This window comes from Stegodyphus dumicola, chromosome 12, assembly GCF_044657685.1.
Source record: "Stegodyphus dumicola isolate Sdum_Otavi_A_Nest chromosome 12, ASM4465768v1".
NCBI classification, from domain to species: Eukaryota; Metazoa; Arthropoda; class Arachnida; order Araneae; family Eresidae; genus Stegodyphus; species Stegodyphus dumicola.
This window is the reverse complement of record NC_140779.1, coordinates 101,451,426-101,476,637: the sequence shown is the minus strand read 5'-3', so window position 1 is coordinate 101,476,637 and position 25,212 is coordinate 101,451,426. Positions and strand designations below refer to the sequence as shown.

At 31.7% G+C, this 25,212-nt stretch overlaps 1 protein-coding gene across 1 annotated transcript in view; it reads right to left on the bottom strand.

Moving 5' to 3' along the window:
* Positions 1 to 24,946, bottom strand: part of LOC118191976 (AP-4 complex subunit epsilon-1-like) — a 69,337-nt gene extending 44,391 nt beyond the window's left edge. Inside the window, exons 1-4 of the mRNA XM_085806739.1 lie at positions 24,678 to 24,946; positions 13,094 to 13,165; positions 1,596 to 1,719; positions 889 to 962 (exon numbers count right to left, since the gene is read on the bottom strand). Of these exons, the coding sequence (XP_085662865.1) occupies positions 889 to 962; positions 1,596 to 1,719; positions 13,094 to 13,165; positions 24,678 to 24,842 (435 nt within the window). The 5' untranslated portion in view covers positions 24,843 to 24,946. The remainder of the gene's footprint in view (positions 1 to 888; positions 963 to 1,595; positions 1,720 to 13,093; positions 13,166 to 24,677) is intronic.
* Between the last annotated feature and the right edge of the window lie 266 nt (positions 24,947 to 25,212).

Sequence of the window (25,212 nt, the reverse complement as noted above, 5' to 3'; positions counted from 1 at the left end):
TATACTGTATGCTGTCACCAACAAAGCCTGCTTGGCGAAATTTGCGCCGGCGAAACAAAAAAGTACCGATTAAAAAAATATTGACGGCCAATATAAAACTTGTTGGATCAAGGAGCCACCAGACTACAACAGTACTTAAAAAAAAAAAAAAAAAAAAAAAAAACAGTACTCCTGTTCTTAAATTATCATCATTAAACTATCATCATTGCATTAGAGATATATAAAATTGAGATAAATATGAGAACAAAACATTTTAAATTTATGTAGTTTTTCTGAACATATCATTTTCACAGTTTCTAAATTAAAGGCTTAGTAATGGAACAGAAATGATTGGAATTTAAAGGGCATGCCATGCATGAATTTAGAAGTTATCACTATTTTTCAGAAGTTTAGCAACCTTCCTAATATAAAAATTTATAGCTATTATACCGATATCAATAACTGATAGCATAAGAAGAATTCTATGATTCAACTCTCCACCCAGGAAGACCTTTCAGTCAATCTTCCCTGTTGTGCCATTGCAGTGTACTGTTCTCTAATGTTCCACATTTTGTACATAGTGTTAGTAAATTATGGAGTCGTATGTTTATCTACGTAATATACACAGTTTGCAAAACCACACAAGCCTTTCAATATGACCGCATGATGAAATTAATATATTCAGTTAAGGAAAATATGGCAGAACAACACAACTTTCTGCTAACAAAAATATAGTTTTTTGATGTCAAAGTATTAGTTTAAGGAGAGAAGGGAAAATGGGCATAAAAACATGGTAATGAAAATGTCTTAATGTCTTTTTTCACCAAATATTTGCCATAACAATGTAACCAAAGATAATCTAAAGTACCTTGAAGGATAAATTCAATTCATAAACGAAGAATTACTTACTTTCTGCATGGTATTTATTAATAATATCACCAGTTCATGATGAGGATGAAGAAAGAAAGATGTTGCTAAATACCCTAAAAATTTCAATACAATATAACTGTTAGAAACTTTATATATTATGCAAAAATTTTTACTAAATTGGAACAATGTGGGAAAATGTTTTTTAATGCCAATCTAAGATAGTGAAAAAATAAAAACATCATTCATTTAAAACATTCAATTATGATTTTCCAAATGATTTATTCCAATTATTTTTGCACACTGACATATTCTTTTCTTTTTAACCCTCTAAGCGGCAAAGCCGTATATATATATATTATTTATTGTGATATCTGTAAGAACATATATATACGTGCATATTAAAATATGTCAGGAAAATTAAGGCAATTTATCAAAAGAAAACAAATCCAGGCATGAAATACCAGGAGAGGTTTTGCATTAAAATCAAAAAAATAATTTGTTCTCATAGTAGTTTTGTAAAATTTGTGCTTTCTTAGCGAAAACCCTGGCTGCCCAGAGGGTTAAAATTGAAAATTAGTGATTTTTCATATGTTCTGTGAGTACATCTTCTTTCCCTTTTCTTCATTAAAAACATTTTAACAATATTAATTAAAAAAAAGTTAAAGAACATTATTTCAAAACAAAATTCATTCTTTAAATTGAAACATTAAAAGTAGTTAAGATAAAAATAATAAATATTTACCAACCTGTGTGTTTCTCTTGAAGATTTCCCTTCTGTGCAAGTTTTATACTATGTACGTAAATGAAAGGGGTAGAATATCCCATAGTCTCACAAATAAAGCACATTTTTACCATATTTTCCACCTCAGCCTAAGTATTTAATAAAAATAATAAAAGTACCAAGTAATAAAAATAACAAAAGTAAGAAATTTATTACAAAGGAATATTTTAGTACAGTTCTTAATGGAAAGACAAAAAATAACATAGGAATAGCATAATTTCAAACTTTCAAAAATTAATATCATCTATTAAGAGAAACATATTTAAAAAGCAAAAATTTTAGTGTTGAAAATTTTTAAATATCACTGATACAGGAATCTTATAATAAATTAATTATTTCATCACAGTAAAACCTTTTAAACTTGAAGTAAACTTTAAAATGAAGATACAAATTAATAAAATCATATCAAAATCAAATCCTCTAATATAGGAAAGTATGGTTAAGGTCCCAAACATAAGTGAGCAAAGTTGTCAACTTAATTTAGCTTTGCATATTTACTTGAGCTAGTTAAGATAATTGTGGGATTACATCCTTCGTGTTCTATTCTTTACAAAGTGAGTGAGTAAGAGAACAAGTTTGACAGAAACGATTTTTTAGATTCATATTAAATACTGATCTAAAGTCATACTGACTCAGTTCAGTCCCAGACAGGCAGGCCTTTTCAAGTACCTCAGGATAGGGGATGGAATTTTCAATTCATCTCTTATGCTGAAACCACCCAACACAACTTTAAATAGAAACCTTGTTTATATTATTTCTACCCTTCCCCCACAGCTGAACAAAACATACTTTGAAATAAATATATATGCCTAAAAATTCTTAATGATATCATTTCAGTGATAAATCCACAGAAATGAAATGCTCCTATATGTTTCTCCCAAAACCAGATGGCATAAATTCATGACAACACACTAGTCTTGAACCTAATTTTCAGATTCAAGATAAAAAGGTTTTATGAATTAGTGAGGTTAAAATAGGCAAAATTTGTTGTGGCTTATCCTCCTTGTCTGAACTAATCAGAACAAATCAACAAATTTTACTGTGAGAAGGAATGCAAGATCGCATCTATCATTGGCATGAGATTTGCATACCATATAGGTGGCAGTACAGCTTTGCCCAGCTCCGTCCCAGTTTTGATAGAGATCACCCAGAGGCATAGGTTTAAGCATCTCCCACCCCTTTTTTCAAAACCATTCATGAAGACTTTCAGCTTGCTCTGCATTCTGAATGCCTATCATGACACGCAAACACTATACATTCACAAACGTTGATGCCTTTTCCGAGATTCAAATCCAAGCTCAAGGAACAAGCAGCAACCAGGAAGACTAACCACTATGCCAATCAAACTTAATGTTCATCTTATAGGAATTATGGTTTGGATGAGTATTTATCACAATGGGTAACTAAATTTTATTTTGTTCAGCCAGATTTAAATCAGTTCAAAGTGAAATTAATTCAGAATAGCATATATGGAATATTCTACAATAATTTCTTAAGTATGATCTCTCCAGAATGTATCTGAAAGAAAATATAGTCATGTTAAAACTTTTGAAAGAATTCATAGCTATGAGTGGTCATGGTTATAGAAAATAAAGGTGGTATAAATCTTAATTACAGTCCATGATTTCATTGTGTAACGTTTTTGGTCTGATCAGCTAGAGATCTATGGATTAAGAGTAATCTATCTACAAGTAACGAGTAAGTCAGCAGTTTTGATTTCAAAATAAAATGTCTTTTTTTTTTTTTTTTGAGATACTGTAGAATAGTTTTGAGGAAAAATTTATATTATTTATGTATTGTGTTAAGAGGATTTTGAGAACAATTATTTTATTATTATCACCTTTTGGTAGAATACGAATATAATGTTGATAAAAGGTGCACTCAATGAAGATTTAATGCTACTGTCTTTAGAACTAAATATAGAATTAAGTGAAAGATTATTGTTGCTGATTTAAATCTAGCAATTCAAAGTAGTAAAGCTTTTAAATATAATCCAGATTTGGTCATAGAGTTGGATATTTCTAGAGCACTGTAACTCTGAAGAAGCTAAAATATTACAATTAGAATAAATTAAATTGGAGAGATGTAGAACAGAACTGGAAATTGCTCGATTACGAGCTGAAAGCAAAACTGATAATAATGGTCAAAACGAAACTAAAGGAGAAAATTCTGATGCCTTAGATTTCCTTATTAAAAGTATAAGAAAGCTAACATTGAAGGTTTCAAGTAAACATGAAAACTGGAATTATTTTTTATCTTCTTTAGAAACGGCTTTCATAACAAGAAATGTGCCTCAGCAGAAATACTGCTAAACTTGTTAGGAGAATATGCTTCAAATATTATCACTTATATAAGAGATAAGGATATAAGTGACTACGGAAAAGTAAAAGGTGATGTTCTACAAGAAATTTGAACTTGCGTCACAAACTACTTTAAAGAATTTAAAAAGGCTCAACACCTAAATGAGTCCATGTCGCGATTAACAACAAGTTCTAAATATTACTTAAAATTGAGGAAAGTGTCTGATTTCAAAACACTCAAGCAGTTAATAAAATTGTTTGAGACATTAGACAGAGAAACATCAGCCCATATTTCTGTAAGGCAAGCAGAAAGTTGGTTTCCTCCTTAACAAATGGCAAAGGAAGCACAATTTTTTTTTTTTTTTTCCCACATTCCACGGAAAGTCCCGTAATGAAAGTGTGAACAGCTTTAAAAAATCTTGCAACAATAATAAAACCTCAAAAAATGTTTCAAATGTATTCTTTGCCTATGTAAAAGTTTTAAAATGTGTTTTTTGTGAGGAAAATCATTTCTTGGAAAAATGCCCAAATTACTTGAAGCTACCACTAAATGATCAAGTTGAAATAGTAAAACACAATAAATTGTGTTTTAATTGCTTAAATAATTCGCATTCTGCATCTAGCTGCAATTCAAAAATGTCATGTTCTTGTAAAAAATGACATCATAACACCTTGCATTTCCTGAAGCAGACCTTGTCTTTCAACTGGGCCAATAAGTGTGTTTCAAATCAAAATTAAAAAGGAAAAGTCCAGACACCAATACAGATAAAAGGGCAACAGTGAAGTGAAAATATAAACACCAACTTGAAGGTTGCACCTGCAGAATTTGTACCTAAGAGCTTAGCTTTCATGAGTCATAATTTGCAAAAAAGAAATACAATTTTATTGAGCATAGCAGCTTGTTATTTATCAAATCAGGCAGGAAAATGAGGTTAAATTACAATGTGTGCTTAGTTCTCAATGCTCCTTTTTATCACGGAGGTGTACAAATTTATTACAATTAAGGAAAGAGAAAACTAATGCAAATATATCAGCTTTAAATGGTGCATCTTTAACAGTGAAATGCAGAGTGAATGCATCAGTAAGTAATCAGGATAAAACTCATATAAGAAATTTTGACTTTGTGCTGAAAATAACTACAGATGTAACTGCATCTAGGAAAACTGATATTTGTATTCAGGAGTTTAACAATGTTAAATTAGTGGATAATAAATGTTACATACCAGAAAGAGTAGATATGCTCTTGTGTGCAGAAGTATTTTATGAATTGTTATGACCAGGGTAATAACAGGTAAAACATTCAAATCTTTTCCTTCAAAACACTGTGTTAGGGTTTGTGGTTTCTGGTGGCACGGTAAAAGATAACACAGTTCATTATGGCAATACATGCAACAGCAAGACTTAAATTATATTAAACAGCAATACATGAAGAACATTATATGCAAACTCATAAGTGAAATGAAGACAGATGATACATTGTAACAATGCCACTAAAGAAAGATCCTATTAGCTTATGAAATTTAAGAGATTTTGCCCTTGAAAGGTTAAATTCACTATGGAATGATTAGTGAAAGACCATGAATATTAATATCTGTATCAGGGTTTCCTTAAAGGAGTACGAGGAACTTGGGTATATGACTGAGAAAGGTGAGCCAAGGCTAGTGTACTATATGCCACATCATGGGATATATTACCCTCGAAAAACAACAACTAAATTGCATACTTGCCAACCTATGACACTCAAAAATCAGGAGATTTTTCACAATGTTAAAAAGACTTTTTAAATGATAAAAATATAGTTTTTAATAATGAATTAACTTTAAATAGTTACTAAGTCTTAAATGCAAGCAAAACAAAAATACCTTAGACATAAAAAACATTTTTATTACTTTCATCTTAAAAAAAAAAAAAAAAAAAAAAAAAAAAGGCACTTTAATCAGTTTTCATGAAAGAAATTTCATAATTTTGTTCATAGCAATTGCCACGTAGGCCTGCTTTCGTTAATAAAAGTTTTTCTAATGTGTCATCACTAATATTAGGTCTAAATTTAGTCCTCGTTTTCGCAACAACACTGAAAATCCTCTCACACTCCGCATTACTATGGGGAACTGTCAAGATGGCCAACATAATTCTAGAGAGTTCACAATATTTTAAAATTCCATCAGCACCTTTCAATTTTCCAATTAACCTCCACTGGGTGTCAATCCTAGCTGATTTTATAACTTCATCCAAGTTTTCTAATTGTAAACTGCAAAATTGCGACTGCAATATATCAGTAGCAACATCAATATCATCACCTTTCATGACTAAACGAAGTAACACAGGAAATCTGTTCAAAAAGTACCTTATATCAAAAAAAGATGCATTTGCTAGAGCAGAAGCATCAGCAACTTTAGCATGCAAAATCACTTCATCTTTGACTGGAAATTTATGTAATATGTAATCACATACTCGACAGAAGTAACTTCTAACATGAAGATAAAACTTATTTTTGTCTTCTTCTGAAAGTTCTTCCACTACTTTTGTAGTTGCAGCTCCTATTACCAAATCTTCATCTTCCTTCTGATTTTCTGTTTTACCATAAATCACATCATATATAGAATTACAAGACAAAACACAGACTGGTTTTACAAACTTTGATAAAATGTCTTTAAACAGATTATAAATCATTGATTGCAAAACATGAATTAATGGAATTCTGCTTTGTAGAATTGTGTTCAGAACATCGAATGATGGCAAAATGAATTGTAAAAAAAAAAAAAAGCAAAAAGCTTTGTTAAGGTCCGAAGAAAAAACCATAAATATTCGTTCTTCCCAAGATAAACTTACAGTAATCGGAAAATGTTTCGTGTGTTGAGCAATTTTTTTTTTTTTTTTTTTTTTATTTTGAGAGAAATTTGTATCAGCTTTACGCTTATATTTTGCAGTATTATTTTGAGAACTGCCAGTTGAATTGCTGAATGATGCAGAAATTACAAAAAATCAAAATTTTCCTCATTTCAGTATTATGCAGCTGTTGGAACTGTTTCAATTTTTCCTTTCTTTTAGAACTCCTTTCAAGATAATAATAAATATCAACAATGTGTTCATCCACATTTAATGGTAAAGAAGCTGCCCCCTTTTCAGCTGCTAAATTTAAGAGGTGACAGGTGCACCTCATAATCTGCAAACCTGAATTTTCCTTTCTTAAGATGATTGCAACACCAGTCTTCAAGCCTACCATTACTGGTGCATTATCGGCACCAAGCGCTAAGCAATTATCCAGAGGGACTGCATTTTATTTTAAAGTTTTAATAATTAGCTGTGCTATATTAAAGCCTGTCGAATGTCCTTCTAAAGTGGGGTCAGAAAGTAAACTGCACTCAATTTCTGAAGACTCTGGATTAAAAAAAGAAACAACAATTGGATACAGTTTTGAATTGGTATTATTGCTTCCATCCGTAGAGAGGCAGAACGGAGCTGTTTTAATGCAATCAATAACTGAAGATTTATTTTTCAAACCCATTTCTTTGTTTCCGAAGAAAAATTTAATTTTTCGTTTTTTCAAAACAACTCATGTTGTCCTTGTGTTTTTGTGTACGCACATGTTTGAGAACATCTGCCCTTCCACCAAGCGAAATCGAAAAATCGCAACGACAGATGGTACACATCGCAAATTTATTACATTTCCTTGAAGAAATAATGGAAGGAAAGTCAACTGTGTACGATTTTTGAAACGTGCACGAGTATTTCACCTTTCTCGCAGACATATCAAAAGACGATAATTTCTAAAACTATTTCCTAAAGGCACGTGTACTCACACAACTCAGGACAAGATAAACGAAATAGCGAAAGAACATCCAAAGAACGGCCAACGGCCTTGAGCTTGCTTTGTGCTCATTGGCTAATATATGCCAGATGACACGCAGTGGAGCTCGATGCCCATTGGACAACTGGAGAACGACGTTGCTGGATACGTATGCTGTCAATCACAAAGCAGAAATTCTCATCTGATTCGCAAAGTTTCATTTTAGATATAATCTAGAGAAAATTCAGTTGCTTTCAGACGTCCAAAATCACTTTTTTTTTTTTTTTTTTTGTTCATAAAACGAAGTATTAAGCCAAGTTCCATAAAAATCGTGAGAAATATTAAGAATAAGAAAAAGTCGGGAGAAATATATTGTAAATCGGGTTGGCGGGAGAGCGGTCGAAAATCGGGAGTCTCCCGCCTAAATCGGGAGAGTTGGCAACTCTGAAATTGGGAACTGTGTTTAACGTATCATGTTTAACATCAAATGGAATTTCGCTAAATTCTTTACAACGTAATGGAGGAGTTATTCAAAATAATCTCTTTTCAATCATAATTAGATTTCGAAAGTATCCATTTGCATTTACTGCAGATATCAGAAAATATACAGAATGATTGAGATTAACCTTGAACAGAGATGCTTGCAGTGAATCCTATGGAGAAAAGAAAGTAATGTACTTGTGAAAATCTATGAATCTAATACTGTGGCATATGGTTCAGTTAGTGCTCCATACTTAGCTATGAGAACCGTTGAAACATTAATGGAGGTCAATTGATGAAGGTCCAAGATTTCTATTAGCTGCACCAGTCTTACTTAAAAATTTTTATATAGACAATGTCCTTAGTAGAGTGGAATCTTTGAGTGCAGCAAAGGAGCTTCAATCTCAGTTAACTGCAATACTGAAGTGTGCAGGAATAATGCTGCCTCAATGGTGCAGAAATCATGCTGAACTTGTGGGAGATAACCACACCTATCCTTTTATTATTGAAGAAGAATCTATAACACTCAAAGTGTCCTGGAAGTCTAGGGGAGACTGTTTCAGTTTTAGAGTGAAACTCGATAATGACATACTTATTACCAAATGACAAATATTGTCTACAATTGCAAGACTGTTTGATCCGACCGTATTACTAGAAACAATCATAAGTAAAGCCAAAATATTTCTTCAATGGTTGTGGTTGTTGAAGCTGAAGTGGGATGAACCACTGCCAAAAAAAAAAAGAAGCTGATGAATGAAAAAAAAAGTCAGGTGGATCAGACGAGGTGGAACATCTTGGATTTACTGAAACTTCTAAGGCAGCATATAGCCATATACTGGAAGTCCAGTTCGGAAGATAGAAAAGTGAAGATAAGTCTAGTGACTATAGTAAAATCCAGAATCTCGCTTATAAAATGAGTCACTATTCCAAGACTAGAGCTCTGTGTGGCAGTCTTACTGTAAGGCTAATAGTTAAGAGTTATTTCAGCATTAGATCCCTGTGAATAAGGTATATCTCTGGAGTGACTCGATGATTGTACTTTTGTGGTTGCAAAGGGAGTCTTACCAGTTGAAGACTTTTTCTGCAAATCAAGTGACAACAATTCAACAGTTGACTAATAGTCATCAATGGTGTCATGTGTCATCAAATAAGAATCCGAGTGATCTTATATCACGATGTCTGTACTCAAGTAAACTTTTACAAAATGGTATGTGATGGAAAGGCCCTTTGTTTCTGAGAAACAGCAAGTACCCAAAGAAATAGATTCTGGTGGAAGTCATAGTGAAAGACTTTTCTACATGAATTTAAAACTCTAGTGTAACATTTCTCTTAATGTGAAAGCTAACCCTTCTATTGAGGATTTCTTAAATTTAAGTAAGAGTTACACTAAAATTATTCATGTTTTAAGTTTTATTTTTAGGCTTGTTAACAACTGCACAGGAAAAGACAGTTTTTGTTCCTCTCCAGAGCTCAGAACTGAAATTAGCCGAACTTATACAGATGATTCAAAACGGTAAGTTTAAAAAACAAATCTCAAGCCTTCAAAAAAAAAAAAAAAAAAAAGGTAAGATAATTCCAGACAATAAGGTAAGAAATATTTTTCCTTTTTTAGACCAATATGGACTTTTGCGCATTGGAGGCAGATTAGCTAACTGTTAACTCAATTCTGATAGAAGATTTCCAATAATCCTACCAAAAAATCAGAAGTTTACTAAAATAATTATAGCGATGTTTCATAAGAAATACATGTATATTGGTCCTCAAAGCTTACAGTCTGTTGCTAGACATGATTTTGGCCCTTAAACGGGAACAACATTTGCAGAAAAATAGTATATGAGTGTGTCATATGCTTCAAAGCAAAAGCAGTGCCTGGTCAACAACTTATGGGTCAACTCCCTCAAGAAAGAGTTGTATAGACATTAGGTTATTTTGAAGCTGGAGAGACGAAAAATGAGCAATGCCCTCGCTGGGACTCAAACCACAGACCTCTTGTATAAGCCCCGAGCGTGCTGACCACTACACCACGAAGGCATGCTAAGAAGGTGGGAGAAATACCTTATATACAACTCCTTTTAAAGGGCGATTGGGAATTAGGGGACCGAATCGCCAAATCGTAGTTGTGGAGAATCACCATCCATCCCTTTTTTTAGTTCGAATGCCACTGTAGAGACATTAGGTTATTTCGAAGCCAGAGAGATGAAAAATGAGCAATGCCTTCGCCGGGACTCGAACCACGGACCTCTCGAATAGGCTTCGAGCGTGCTGCCACTACACCATGAAAGTATGCTAAGAAGGTGAGTGAAATATCTTATAGAGTCAGCCCGAATTTTCTGTTCAACTGCATCGGAGTCAATTCTCTTTTACCTTACTTTATAAACTATCCACATCAGAGAAAGGGTCGCATTAACAAAGTGCATGTGTGCATTTTCCTTTGTTTTGTTACCAAAGCTTGCTATCTTGAATTGGTAATGGACCTTTCTAGTCAAGCATTTATTCCAACCTTCAGTGGTGTAGCGAGTGGGGGCAATGGAGTGTATGATGCCCCGGGCGCCGCTCACAAATGGGCACCAAATGGTCTCCAAACAAGATTTTGCAGAAAATTTAAGTTTTTATTTTGATCGATTTCTGGAAAACGTATTTAAAATTAATAATCATTGTAGTATAATTAATTATTTATTTCCTTGTATTGCCTGATAAAATGTGAAATAAAAAGTGTTTGCAGTACATCAACCAAATATCTCTGTATACAAAACATTCTTTCTGACCACTTTATTTCTCTAAAATAGGGATATATTTTTATTTTTTTAAACAAAATGCACGTATAGCTCCCGCTTTTTATTTTAAAACGATAACACGACCTTGTCCCGAATTTCTCAAACACATCCAGTTTTCAGAAACCGATTCCATAGTCTGGAAATTCCATTTTGTGAAACTCATAATGCTTCTGCTACAATGGATTGCGTTTGACTCTCCTGTAAACGATTGATGGCCTTCCTGGCTACCGATTCAACTAAGTCATCTTGTTGCCACATCATATATTCATTGCTACAAAGCATTCAATGCGTGTCAATTGTTTTTAATCTCCTACTACAAAAGAAATGTTGCAGGTCGTTCCTTCTCCTTATCTAAAACGCATAGTTTTCGACATCACAGACTAAATTTGCATATTCCCAACTTTGTAAACATTATAATTTTCCTTTATAATCTCTTCTATTTCCTTTTCTTAAAAAGGTTGTCGATTATATGGTTATTTCATACCAAATCACAATATCCCCTAATTGTTTTAAGCAGTGAATGTGACTGCAAGATGTTCTAAGACACCATTACAGATCTAAAGAGAAAATGTTTTTCCAAACCTAAGAGTCTCACTTCAAATACTCCTTACTATTTCATTATCAAATGCTAGCTATGAATGTTCATTCAGCAAATTAAAATAAATTTTGACATATTTACAATCAACGATGGGACAAGATCTCCTAAGTCATCTGGAATTTTTAAATGTGGAAAGAAAAGAATTTGAAAGGATCTACTTTGATGAAGTAATTGATAAATTTGCTTCATCCAAAGCAAGAAAAATGCATACATAGTAATTAATTGTATTAATGTATTATATTATTAATAAATATATCTACTTATCTATAATATAAACTTTTAATTGTTTAAAAATTCTACTTTTTTAAAAACAATTATAAAAATATGTAAAATAAATAATACATTTTAACTAATTCTAGATCATCGTATGTCTGATTTTTCCGCCGACACAGATAAATTTCCGAATCCAATGCTAGTATAGTTAGGTAGTGACTATTCTTAATATATTTTAGAGTATTTTATGGCAAATTCAGCATTTTAATATTATCTGCCTTATTTTTTATTACGAATATATTCCATACATTATATTACTATAAGTATTTTTTGTGGGGGGGGGCACCAAAAAAGGTATTTTGCCCCAGGTGCCAGTTATGCTTCCTACGCTGCCAACCTTAAAGCATTTTACAGCAGGAAAGGCACGTGTGTGCACTTACTTTCAGATAACACGATAAATTTCGTTCGCAGTAATGCAGAATTAAATAAAGTGAACAGACTAGTCAACAAACCAGATGATGAATCAGGCAATTATTTACTGAGTAAGAGTATAATTGGTCTTTCATTCCCCCAATAGCTGTCAATCATGGAGGTCTTTGGGAGGCAGGTGTCAAGTCTGTTAAGTTTCATTTGAAGTGTTGTAGTAAGCAATTTGAAACTAAGCTATGAGGAATTCCTTACAGTAATTGCTCAAATTGAGGGGATCTTAAATTCTCGGTCCTTGCATCCGTTATCATCTTGACTTTGATAACTTGACAACAGGCAACTTTCTGATAGGCAGACCTATCACTGCTATTGCAGAAGTTAATATTTTAAAGCATTAATGATAACAGATTAAAGAGCTGGCAAAATTGACTAATAGTATAGAACTTGCAAACAGTATGGAAGTACTGAAGGATTTTGAAAATAGTTGTTGTCTTTTGTTTCTTAGCTTGGCGAAACATTATAGCCAACAATGGTTGCAGGAGGAGTGTGTGGATAGCAAATCATTAGTCACCAATGACTGTGACTTTTCAGGAGGGGTGTGCAGATAATAAAAAAATACTAGTAATATTGTATAAATCTATGCTTGCGTTTAAATTCAAAGAACATCTAGAATTTTTAGTTCTAGATGTTCAGTACTTCTAGTCAACAATCATTAGTTACACTTGCCACGCTATCAGTATATGATAATATACAGCCAAACTTTGATTAAACAGTGAACTACCAGAAAATTTGTAGAGAATTTCACTCATGGTGGGGAATATAATTTTTATTTAAAAAGTGTTCCTCTCTCTCTTTTACATTAATAAAATTAAATGGTATACTTACATTTGACACTTCTGCATCTGATAATCTTTTCTTCATGGCAGCCAAACATGTAGTGATAATATTTTCCTCTTCCTAGGTGGCATAATCAAGTATCAGTTTTAAAATCTTGCAAAAGTAACATTTATATATACTATAAATAAGTGAAACTGCCATATTAAAACAATGTTTTTATCTTAGCCATTAATAGAAAAAAAATGCAACAACCTGTCAACAAATATCTCTTTGCTGCATTAACTCTTGCCTTTTTTTTTTTTTTTTTCATGTACATGTTTTAGTATATACTAGCCTTTCCATCATTGAAAAATTGCAATGATAAACTGTGCTTATTGCAAATGCATTCATTTTCTCTATGAGATAACACAAGGAAAGTTATCATTACACACTTTCTACAAAGTATATGACTATTTCATATTTTCCGCAGATATAACTAAGACAAGTGATCAAAAATCCAAAAAAATAACTTCGATAATCACAATGACTAGCATTACCCAAAATGCAAGCAAATGCTTGATCTTCCTTTGCATTTACAAGATAATGTGTATCAGATGACTTGCAGCTGCAAGCCCACTGCAGAACTAAATCATAACATTTTCAAATACATTTACTCTCACATGCATGTTGGTAACAATTGATGAAGCTTTTCATTTTTTTTAAAAATGGGTAATTAAATGAAAAAAATGAGACTTTATAAATTGAGTTTTTGGGTGAAAATAATGAAATATTAAACTAATAAATATTGTGAATAATTTTAGGAATGATACAAAGTCAGGAGAATCATGTAAATATGTTTAACGGGACTGCCATAAAAAAATCAAGAATTCCTCACCTAAACTAGAAGACTTAACACATTTGACTATTTGCTGTAAAAAATTAACATAAATCAGATTTTAAAATTGTACACGAGAAATAAATTTGTCATATTACTGAAATATAGAAACTGAAATATTTCTAATATCCTCATTATTAACCTAGATTGTCATTAAATAATACCAATAGAACTTTTATATAATGGATGAAACAGTCATGTCCTATATCTTTGGTTTCAGTTATTTACAGCTTTGCATACACAAAGGTTTAGATACTTATGCATTATCCCAACCACCTTGGTACAGTTTGGAGAATTTTATGGAAGAAAAAGAATTGCTTTTATTACAAAAAAGTTACTTTTCCATTATGCACCTTGCCATGCTTTTTGATGCCTGTGAAAGAAAACCAAACACACCCCAACACTCATTGAAGTGCCATTAGGGCTATCTCTGTGTGTGTATTTGTGCACCGATAAACTATTCTTACAAACTGTTTATATTTGAAAATCCTGCCAAAATATGGAACAGGTGCATAACAGAAAAGTACCTAAAAAAATTATACATTACTTATATTTCAATTATGAATCAATCCCCAAAACAGTCAGTAAACTTAGTTACAAATGGGTTTTTGTTTTCGTTGCGATGGAAATTTTGCAGCAATCACATTTAGAAAAGATTTGAACTATTATTTCTTTAGCGATTTTGCCGCAAATACTGCATTCCCACAGAAATTTCACTTCTGCTTCTTCTATTATGGCAAAATACCAAGCATAAATTTTAAAATCATGTTTCAGGCAAAAAATAAGCATAATTTTTCTCTAAAATCATCTGGAACTTGCAATGCAGCAAAAAAAAAAAAAAAAAAACTTACATGAAAATGATGTTGGCAAATGAATATTTATTATGCATGTGATTACCTGAACTATTGTTACGCACAAGGTTAACAGAGTTTGGTGTATTCTGAAATTTTAGCGATTTCTACTAAGGTGCTTATAATAATACACATGCAACAAAGTTTCATACAATTTAAAATATACCATTTCTTGAAAATAAATATGAAAATACACATTTTTTACTTGAAGATAAGGCTAAAGTATACAAATCCCATATTTTCACTACATAAGAATATATAAGAAATATTACTTGAAATTATCAAAGACTTACTATGCAACTTTTAAAATAAAATCTGTCATAATTATGCATGTACAGTACAAAGTCCGTAATTTAGACTCGTCGGGACTTCGGTGATTCCAGATTATAGATAATCAATTTAAATCTGGTAAGATGGCATGCAGAAATTATACAATTAAAAATATGAAACCGTAATTTATGAAATAAAGAGCAATTATAATCTAAAGGGTATCAAAATTTACAAAAAAAAAAAAAAAAAAAAGGCTTAATATTTATTTGTTTACTTTATTAAACATTTTTTTCAATGCAAGTTGTTTAAGTTGCTTCGTTTTTTGTGCTAAACGCGCATGCGTAAACATTAAATGCACATGCGTAACATTAAACTTGCATAAGCAAACGCATTACGAGCATGCATAAACGCATTACGCACATGCGTAAGTTTGTGGCTTTGAGGTCCAGATTATAGATCATTCCAGATAATGGATGTCCAGATTACAGACTTTGTACTGTAATATAAATTGTCATGATCTATGGTACTTGTTAACAGGGCTGTGGAGTCGGCAGGGAAAATGACTGACTCCGACTCCGACCCCTGGAATTTTAATGACTTCCTCATATCTTTATACAGTCAAAAGTCGTTAATCCGGACTCGTCGGGACTTCGGCGATTCCGGATTATAGATCATCAGTTTAAATCTCGTAAGATGGCATGCAGAAATTTTAAAATTAAAAATATGAAACCTTAATTTATGAAATAAAGAACAATTATAATCTAAAGGGTATCAAAATTCACAAAAAAAAAGCTTAATATTTATTTGTTTACTTTATTAAACATATCTTTCAATATAAGTTATTTAAGTTGCTTCGTTTTATGTGCTAATACTTTCTCTTTAATTATATAAACAGACATAACTTCTTGTTCAGTAACAAAGTATCGCTGTTCAAGTCTTGTAATTGCTGTGCCGAGAATACCGACTAACTTGTCAATCGAAATTTTTTCGTTTTCACTAACCTCTTTGTCACATTCTTCATGTCTTTATCCATTTTTTGCAGCAATTCCACTTTTTGTTTGATGGACATCGAAACATACTTTCGTTTTGTACGATCCTTTGGGAGCTCCAGAATCGGAAATTCTATTTGACATAACCGAAAGTTCAAGTTTACTTTTATAAAATTGCTCTTACAGTCTGCAAAAAATAATAAGCTGGATCCAATTCGAAGATTAAAGAACAACGCAAGCATCAACATTAACTGAAATAGATAATTAGATAATTTTAGATTATACCGTCCGTTATACATAAAACGCGCACGCGAAAACGTATTCTGCGCTTGCGCACACGCATATGCGCAGTGGTAAAAGGTCTTAGGTGCACACGTAAACGCCTATGCGCATGTGTCAAATAGATCATTCCGGATTATGGGTGTCCGAATTAATGACTTTTGATGTATATATAAGCGGCTAAAGTGTGTGTCACCGATAGTTTATTGTTGCCACTTGGAAAAATGAGAGCAGAAATTAACGTTTCAGCGGTTTTTAATTAATATCTCGGCCGATTAAAGTCGTACGAAGATGAGAAAAATATCGATGGATTTGGAGAATGTTTTGGAATCCAAGGATACGCGTCTCTAATTTCAATTCCGTGCCGTTCTTTAGATATTCGAGAAAAAAGAATTTGGCATGTAGCCAAATCTCCCTAATAAGGAAAATCCAAGAAAGAAAGTGGAAAATGTTATTAGTTTTAAATTAATATTTCGGCTAATTCAAGTCCCAAGAAGATGCGAATGGTCAAAATGGCGTGCCATGGACCTGCGGAATCCAATGGTGTGCTTCGCTAAGCCCAGGAGAAAGCCGTTTCAGAGGAGATAATGTTAATTCACCCCATATACATATATATGCGGCTTAAGTGTCTGTTTGTCACCGATAGTTTATTGGTTGTTGCGTAACTGTACTAGCCAATGGGGTGAAGTTGCCACGGCACAGGGTTGCTGTTTCAATTGAGACGTAGACAATTTCCTGTAAAACTTGCCTTTGCTATGACCATCAATAAGTCTCAGGGCCAAATGCTTAAGCATGTTGGCACTTTTTTACCTGAGCCTGTATTTGGATACAGTCAACTTTATGTTGCCTGTTCAAGACTTCGTGAAAGAACGGACGTAAAATTAAAAATAATTGATGGTCCTCTGCAAGGTAAGCTTAAAAATGATGGAAAGAACTACACAAGAAATGTTGTGTACAAACAGATCTTTGACATGTGAATTAACATTTCATTATTTAAGTCACCTTTATTGATTGAGCTAGCGGTGGCTCTTAAGAAACGTACCACCAGTGGTTTCCTGCATTGCAATTTAAGCAATTAAGCAAGTAGAAGGGGGAAACCCCGTGGGGCAGTAAGCAAAGGGGCGTCCTCGCTGCCTGCCCTGTGTAATTCAGTTTAAATTAGTAGGCACTTTTGCACAAATCATTTTAATTAAAATTTATAATATCTAGAACAGCGGTCATTTTTTATGAACACCAGGCTTTCTAGTATATATATATATATATGCAAACATATATCCATGGGTTACAGCTTATTTTTTTAATATAAAAGAAGTAATAAATGCTACAGAAAAAAAATTGATGGCATAGCAAATTATTTATATTAATTAGCATTTATTATGAAATAGAAAAACTGGCATTAGTTATTTCTAAGAAACAGTATAGCTTTGGCCAGATCTTTATTGGAGACACATAGATCCGATTTGATAAACTTCAGAGCTGAGAAGAGTCTTTCCACACTAATTTGAGTAGGAGGAAGAGCTGTTACTGTTAGGGCTACTTCTTTTACTTCTTTTAACTATCAGGATGGATATTTTTTATAAGTTCTAAAAGAGGTGTCTTGCAAGCGCAATCAGATTTCTCTATTTCTTCAAAGGCCGTGTAGAAATCTTGTTTGTATTTTCTCATTTTTATATCTAAAGGCTCTTGGTTCTTTATTTTTATTAGCTTTGACTTAACCTTTATTATCCAAAAATATTTCTTAAAATCTAATTCATCACTAGAAAAGGATGATTGAGACTCAATTGCAATGTCTGCAGTTTGACTGTCCTGATTCGGATTCTCAAATAGTTCTGAGAATAATTTTCTTCTTAGTTCATAGATGACTTTCTTTGCCTTTTTAATTTGTTCATCATCCAAGAAAATTTGGTGTTTCAGATCCACAGATATTGAACCCAGCAAGATCTCCTTGTCTGCAAACTAGTTTCTCTTTTCTTTATTGAAGAAATGATTCCTTCTGCAATAAAGCCTCCATTTCAGAAAGAACAAACATCCCATTCTTCCATTCTCGCCTCCTATCAATTCTTCAGATCTTCAGATTGCAGCTTTTTTGTGGCTATATACGGTATAGAAAGAAGAGTTTACAATTCTGCAAGATCATTATACACTCTTTCTGTTAGTGAAACATTAGGATTATCTACTTCTAAAAAAGTTCTTAATTCTAAAAACTCTTTATCATCAAATATGTACTTCCTTATTGCATTGCTTGATCAATAATTGCTCCTTTTCCTGCTCGCTTCCTAAGAATGGCATTAATTTTAGGAGTTCTTGCTGCTTACCTACATTTACCAGTTAGATTTGTAACCAAATGAATCAGTTTAATTGCTAATGGCAAATATCACATCCATCCTTATATTTATTTATTAATAGGTCAATAAAATAGAAAATAACTATTTATTAATGTATACAGCACATAAATAAAAATAATAACTCAGCTTGTCATTAATTTTTTGAATTAATTTTAATTTCATTTCAAATACAAACTGTCCAACAAAAACTGGAGTCGGAGTCGACCTGTTTTTAGCGGCTCCAGCTCCGACTCCTTTTCCACAGCCCTGCTATGCAGTCCTAAGTATGCAATCTATGTTATACAAGCTATTTATGGGTATAGGGCCACTTCTGTATATATTATTTATACAACACTTATTTTCACAATCAATGCAGAAATTGCTAATATACATTAAATTCAGAACTATTCATCGTATTTTTCTTGTTTTTATCCACTTAATAATTTTTAGTATTTTTATGTTATACACCTGCCATGATTTTTGGCAGCTTTAAAAGAGAAATCAAATACATACAGCACTATCTTGGGTCAAAACCATTTGTTTGTGCGTGTGTATTTCAGTTAGAGAAAAGAGAAGGGTAACCCTTGTATTATCGCAAAGTTGTTTCATTTATCGCCAAGTGGAGGTTTATTTATGGTAGCCTGAGTACTTGAATATTATACAAACCTTATAATGATGTTATCGGTTGCATGATTGTGGTGAATTTGTAAGGGCTTATCGTGTGTGTTGGAAGTACTTTGCTTGTTTTCTGATTTAGACTGGAAAATGGCTGAATGTGGTCAGATTAATTTGAAATTTGTGTACAATTTGGAAAGCAAGGGGAAAAGAGCATTAATTGACTGGTGTGTAATGAAAGTTTACTTAGTAGCCATTATTAGGTGTCCTGTTTGTAGGAAGGAAATGCGTATGGTTGAATGACGGATGATAACGGTGGCACGGAGGATATTTTTTACTCTTATTTTGTGAAGTTATATCATGATGCCAGTATATAGATTCTAGTTCAGATAATTTTAGGATGATGTTAAAGAATTTTGGATGCTACTTTGGTAGATGGTTGCACGGATTTTGGCGATTTTTCTTTGACGAGTAATACAACTTATGGTAAACCCATTGCTGGATAAGTTATTTATGGTAACCGATACTTCGTTCTCATTTTATTTTAAAAATAATGCGTTTTATTGTGCATAAATTCTGTGTTTAAAATATTATTTACGGCTTTTAAATATTAAAAATCAATTTGGTTGATCTTTACATTACGGTAACTGGTAGTTTGGCGACATTTTGGAGGCGATAAAGGTTACTACCTGGGACTTTGGTAATAATGTGAGCAGTACTGAGTTCCGATTACGCATTATTTTGTGTGGGGGAAATGCGAGATCATGGGATATGTTATGTGATATTAATGGACGAATTACGGTTCTTTAATCGGAAAAGGGGGGAAATCGGGAAAAAATCTGGAAATTTTGTATTTGGCTTTATTCTGTGTTGTGTGAAATAGTGTTTGTGAATTTTTGGATCCCATGGCCGTAAGTAAAGTGAATTTGAAATGGGTATTTAGTGGTATTGAAAAGGATAGTAAGAAACGTTTTTTAAGGTTGTGTGAGAGAGAAATAAACATGTTTTATTATGTTATTTATTTTACCTGGTATCTTGCTTTGAAAGATAAGTATGATTTTAAAGATTCTGAAAGAGAATGAAGAAAAGTGTATCCGCCACGTAATGAAGATTCTGAAGGAGATTAGGTAAGTTAGTATTTTTAATTATTTTTATGCATTGTTGGAAATGTAAGGTGGAAAGGAATTTGGTATTATTGGGAAAATTGTTATTAGCAATGATTTAGTTTAAAGTAATTAGGATTGTAAGGTAATTTTTATTAATTGAATGTATGTGCTCATGTATATTTTAAGTGGTGTTTTTGAATTTAATTATATTTTAATGAAATGATAGTTATTTTGTGAATTTTATACTTGTAGGAATTTGGTGTGTGTTTAAGTTGAAATAAATGTGCATGGAAATAATTTAAATATTTGATAATAAATATTTGTAATGCTTCATGTATGAATTTGTTGGTGACGTGTATAATGTAATAGATGATTTAGAGGTAAAAGTTTTTGGATATTTTATTTATTTTATATGTGGAAATGTTCATATTTGTAAAGGGTAAATACTTTTTCGCGATCATGTAATTTCATATATGTTCTTTTTACCGGGTTTAAAGATTGAGAAAATTGTCATGTATTTTCGTGAATTTTTTTTAATTTATGAGATAAAAGCAGTGTACATGGATATAGTGAAGAGTGTGCGCAATGCCATTTTTGTGCAATTCTGGGATGTTTTTTTAAGTAAAAATAAGTCGACGTGTACATGGTTCAGTGATATTTTAATGAAATGATAGTTATTTTGTGAATTTTATGCTTGTAGGAATTTGGTTAACGTTTAAGTTGAAATAAACGTGCATGGAAATAATTTAAATATTTGATAATAAATATTTGTAATGCTTCATGTATGAATTCGTTGGTGACGTGTATAATGTAATAGATGATTTAGAGGTAAAAGTTTTTGGATATTTTATTTATTTTATATGTGGAAATGTTCATATTTGTAAAGGGTAAATACTTTTTCGCGATCAGGTAATTTCATATATGTTCTTTTTACCGGGTTTAAAGATTGAGAAAATTGTCATGTATTTTCGTGAAATTTTTCGAATTTATGAGAAAAAACCAGTGTACATGGATATAGTGAAGAGTGTGCGCAATGCCATTTTTGTGCAATTCTGGGATGTTTTTTTAAGTAAAAATAAGTCGGCGTGTACATGGTTTATGTGTATGTGTTATTTTGAAAAACGCGTAAGGTGTATGGTATTGTGCACTTTTTCTGAATTTTGCAGTGAATATTTGTCATGATTAAGCAGTTTTGTTTGATAAAATTTCTAGCATAAGTGTAATTCGGCTAGTAGATTGTTGGAAGAAGTGTTCAGTAGATAAGAAGAAAAGAAACATGTCTTTACTTCGTGAAGACAAAATGGCGGCGGGAAAAAAAAATAGAGGGTTGCTGTAGGGGAGTTGGTCGCCAAATTTTCGCCAAAAAATCGCCAAGTTACCGTAATGTAAAGATCAACCATCAATTTAATTTTGCATTTTTATTTGAAATAAAAATTTTATTGTTTATCATATTTTATGAAATTTTATGTTGTGGATGATGTAATCAATGACGTCACCTTACTTTAAAAGTAATTCATTTTAATATGTATAAATTTAATCTAATGTTTTAAACATTATTTATGGCTCTTAAATATTAAAATACAATTTAATTTTGCATTTTTTAAAAAAATGATTTTATTATGTATGAATTTTTAAATAATTTTAATTCTAGCCGTGATGCCGTGATGTGATAAGCTCTCTGATTGGTTATACAATATTTGTGCATTAACGAGCTGTAATCAGCTCCCTGATTGGTTACTGACAATTTGTGCATTTCCGCGCCGTTTTAAAATTTAATTCATATCTTCGAATTCCTTCAAAGATGCTATCTAAATTATGATTCTGAATTTTTTTGTGGTACTTATCAATAAACATTAGGTTAAATACTCAAAAAAATGTAAGTACATATTTTTATTTTATTTTATAATTGTATACTTCAATTTTTGTTAAAAAAATTAATACACTATTTTCAGAAATTGCTGAGATAATTATTGTCCATATGTTTTAATGTTAATTATATTCTATATAACGTATTTTAAAGTATCTGAATTTAATAATATTCTAATTCTTTTAAATGTTGGTATGATGGTTTTTAATTCGATATTCAATTTCAGTAATATTTTAATCTAATTAAACGTTGGCTCAATGTTTTTATAGCAGTGTTTTTATTCTCTTCTTTCCTATATGAAAGTAATAATAACCTTACTTTAGTATTTTATACTCATAGTAAATGTATTTATTTACACTTGCCTGCCATCTTAAAAAACGACAATTTCAACAAAAAATTAATCCATTACTTTTAACGATATTTATTTATTTTTTTTTTTAAATTTTATTTATTTATTTTTCTTTAAGTTTCGAATACTTTACTATGCATACAAACTGCGTTTTTCAAGATGGCTGACGTTTTTAAAAATTGCGCCAACAATTCCGCCAACGTAAATCGCCAAAAATCCGTGCAACCGTCTACCAAAGTAGCACCGAATTTTGTCTGACTGAAGACGTGTTAATTCATAAATAAGGTAAGTGGATATTTCCTTTGTGTAGTGAAGATGAATTTCCTTTTTTATGTTATTTCATTGTTGGATTTAAAACGTAGTTTATTGAGATTACATATTTGTTGGCTGCTCCTTTGACTTTTTAAGTGAATATAGTTTGATGTGTACATGGACAAAGTCAAGGGAGTGCACAATGCCAAGTTTGTGCAATTCTCTGATGTTTTTCGAAGTGAAAATGCGTCGATGTGTACATGGCTAAAGTCAAGGGAGTGCACAATTCTTTGATGTTTTTTAAAGTGAAAATAGGTTGATGTATACATGGATACTGAGTTTCTGCAATTCTTTGTCTTGTTATTTCGGAAAGCAAAAATAACAAGACAAAGAATTGCACAAACTCGGTATCCATGTGCCACCAAAAATCGCCAAGGGGTACGCATAAATATATGTTTACCGTGTATTTCATTACATGTTTATAATCAATAAGCTCACTAAAATGTATAGTAGGTGCATCATAATTTTAAATTTAATATTCTAATAATGTTGAAAATATTAATAAAAATACTCAAAAAATAAAAATTTCAGTAACTACTCTATCTTAGACAGATATTACACCAAAAGTTGTAATTATTAGTATCTTAGATAAACATTATCTTGAAAGCAATGCCAATGTTGCTAACAGAACAGTAATGAATTGGATTAAGTGTTTCACTATAACTTTCTTAAAAAGGATGCAAAGATTCCTAACAATTTAATTTAACACAATATATGCTATCTGTGTATTTTATTACATGCTACATAAATTGTCTACTTTAAATGCATTTTTAATGCAAAAAAAAAAAAAAAAAATATATATATATATATATATATATATATGTGAAACGTGAAGAAAATGATATAGACGAAAAATATTTGCACATTCCTTTTTAAATTTTTTTTATTAGAAAAACATACTATTCGTCACAACACATCTCTGACTATTATACTTCAAATACAACTAGTAGGTAAAATCCTAGGAGAGTCCACACTCTTGGCGACAAACTGGGAAAGTGCAGAATCACCCACTGCTTCGTGCGTTTCTCAAAATTGCCAACTTGGAAAATAACATGTCAAAGAATTGCACAAACTTAGTATCCATGTACAAATCAATCTTTTTTCACTTAAAAAAAAAAAAAATCAGAGAATTGCACAAACTTGGCATTACGCACTCCTTTGACTTTGTCCATGTACACATCGATATGTGCCATTTAATGGGCAATTCTTCACATTACCCTTAGTTCAAGGATTTATGTGGTTAAAAAATATCTAGTGTATCAAAGTAAGGTTACCAAGACTGGTGCAATTATCCGCCAACCAAAATCATTCGCGCCATCGCGTCAAGAGTGTGGGCTCTGCTAGGATCCAACCCAACAAGTATTTTGGAAACTAGTACGATTCCTTAACGGCAAAAAACTATAATAAATATTGATCGCGTTTAAAATTCGATATGTATCTTTCTAAAATTTCCTAACAACCTTAACATAACACAGCTCTTTTAATAACAATAAGCAATCAAAGAAAGAGTGGGGCTCTGTAATTATAAATGTCAAGAATTTATTTCACAGTGAGTCAGATAATTATCGCTATGAAATAATTACATGACTATACCATATCATGGCGTTTTTCGGAAAGGTGTCTCAAATTCCCGTTATACATAATTTCCTTATGTATAGGTTGAAATCTTTCATATAATCATCTGGTGTCTCTAGGAATATTAAATCTTAACTACTTGACAATCCGTGGACTTTATTTTATAATTGATTCACCTCGTCTAAACGAATCGAATGTGAAATAATATTTTGGTTACATACCTGCTTCGTTTCTGCATTTTTTAAATTGCTTAAAAAAGCATTCGAGTCTACAGCCCAATGAAACTGAAACTTGTGAAAAGACTTATCTTGGCTAGGATTGAAAAGGCCTGAATTGTTAAGAACAGAGTTTAGAGTTTCGAATGTTTTCTCTACAAATCTTGACATATTTATGACTGATGTTAAACATTTTATACTTATGAGCCGAATACCCTTAGTTAAAACAGTGTCAAAACTTTTTTCAAAATATATCGATCGACTAGAGTTCGGAAGAGATGAGTTTAGTACATCACTGTTTACTTCTCAGAGGAACAAAGTTTTAAATGATTGGACATATAATATAGTAATTTAATTCCTCGTTTAAATAAATTAAATAAGCTTATAAATGTTTTTAATGAATTATTAAAATTATTTACCTCAAAATTTAAAATATTTAACAACAAATCCTAATATTTATTCTCAGCTAGCGAAGTAAGTAAAAAAAGAAACTTTTACTAACTCCATTAGAAACAGAACTAAACGCTAACTGAAATGAAGA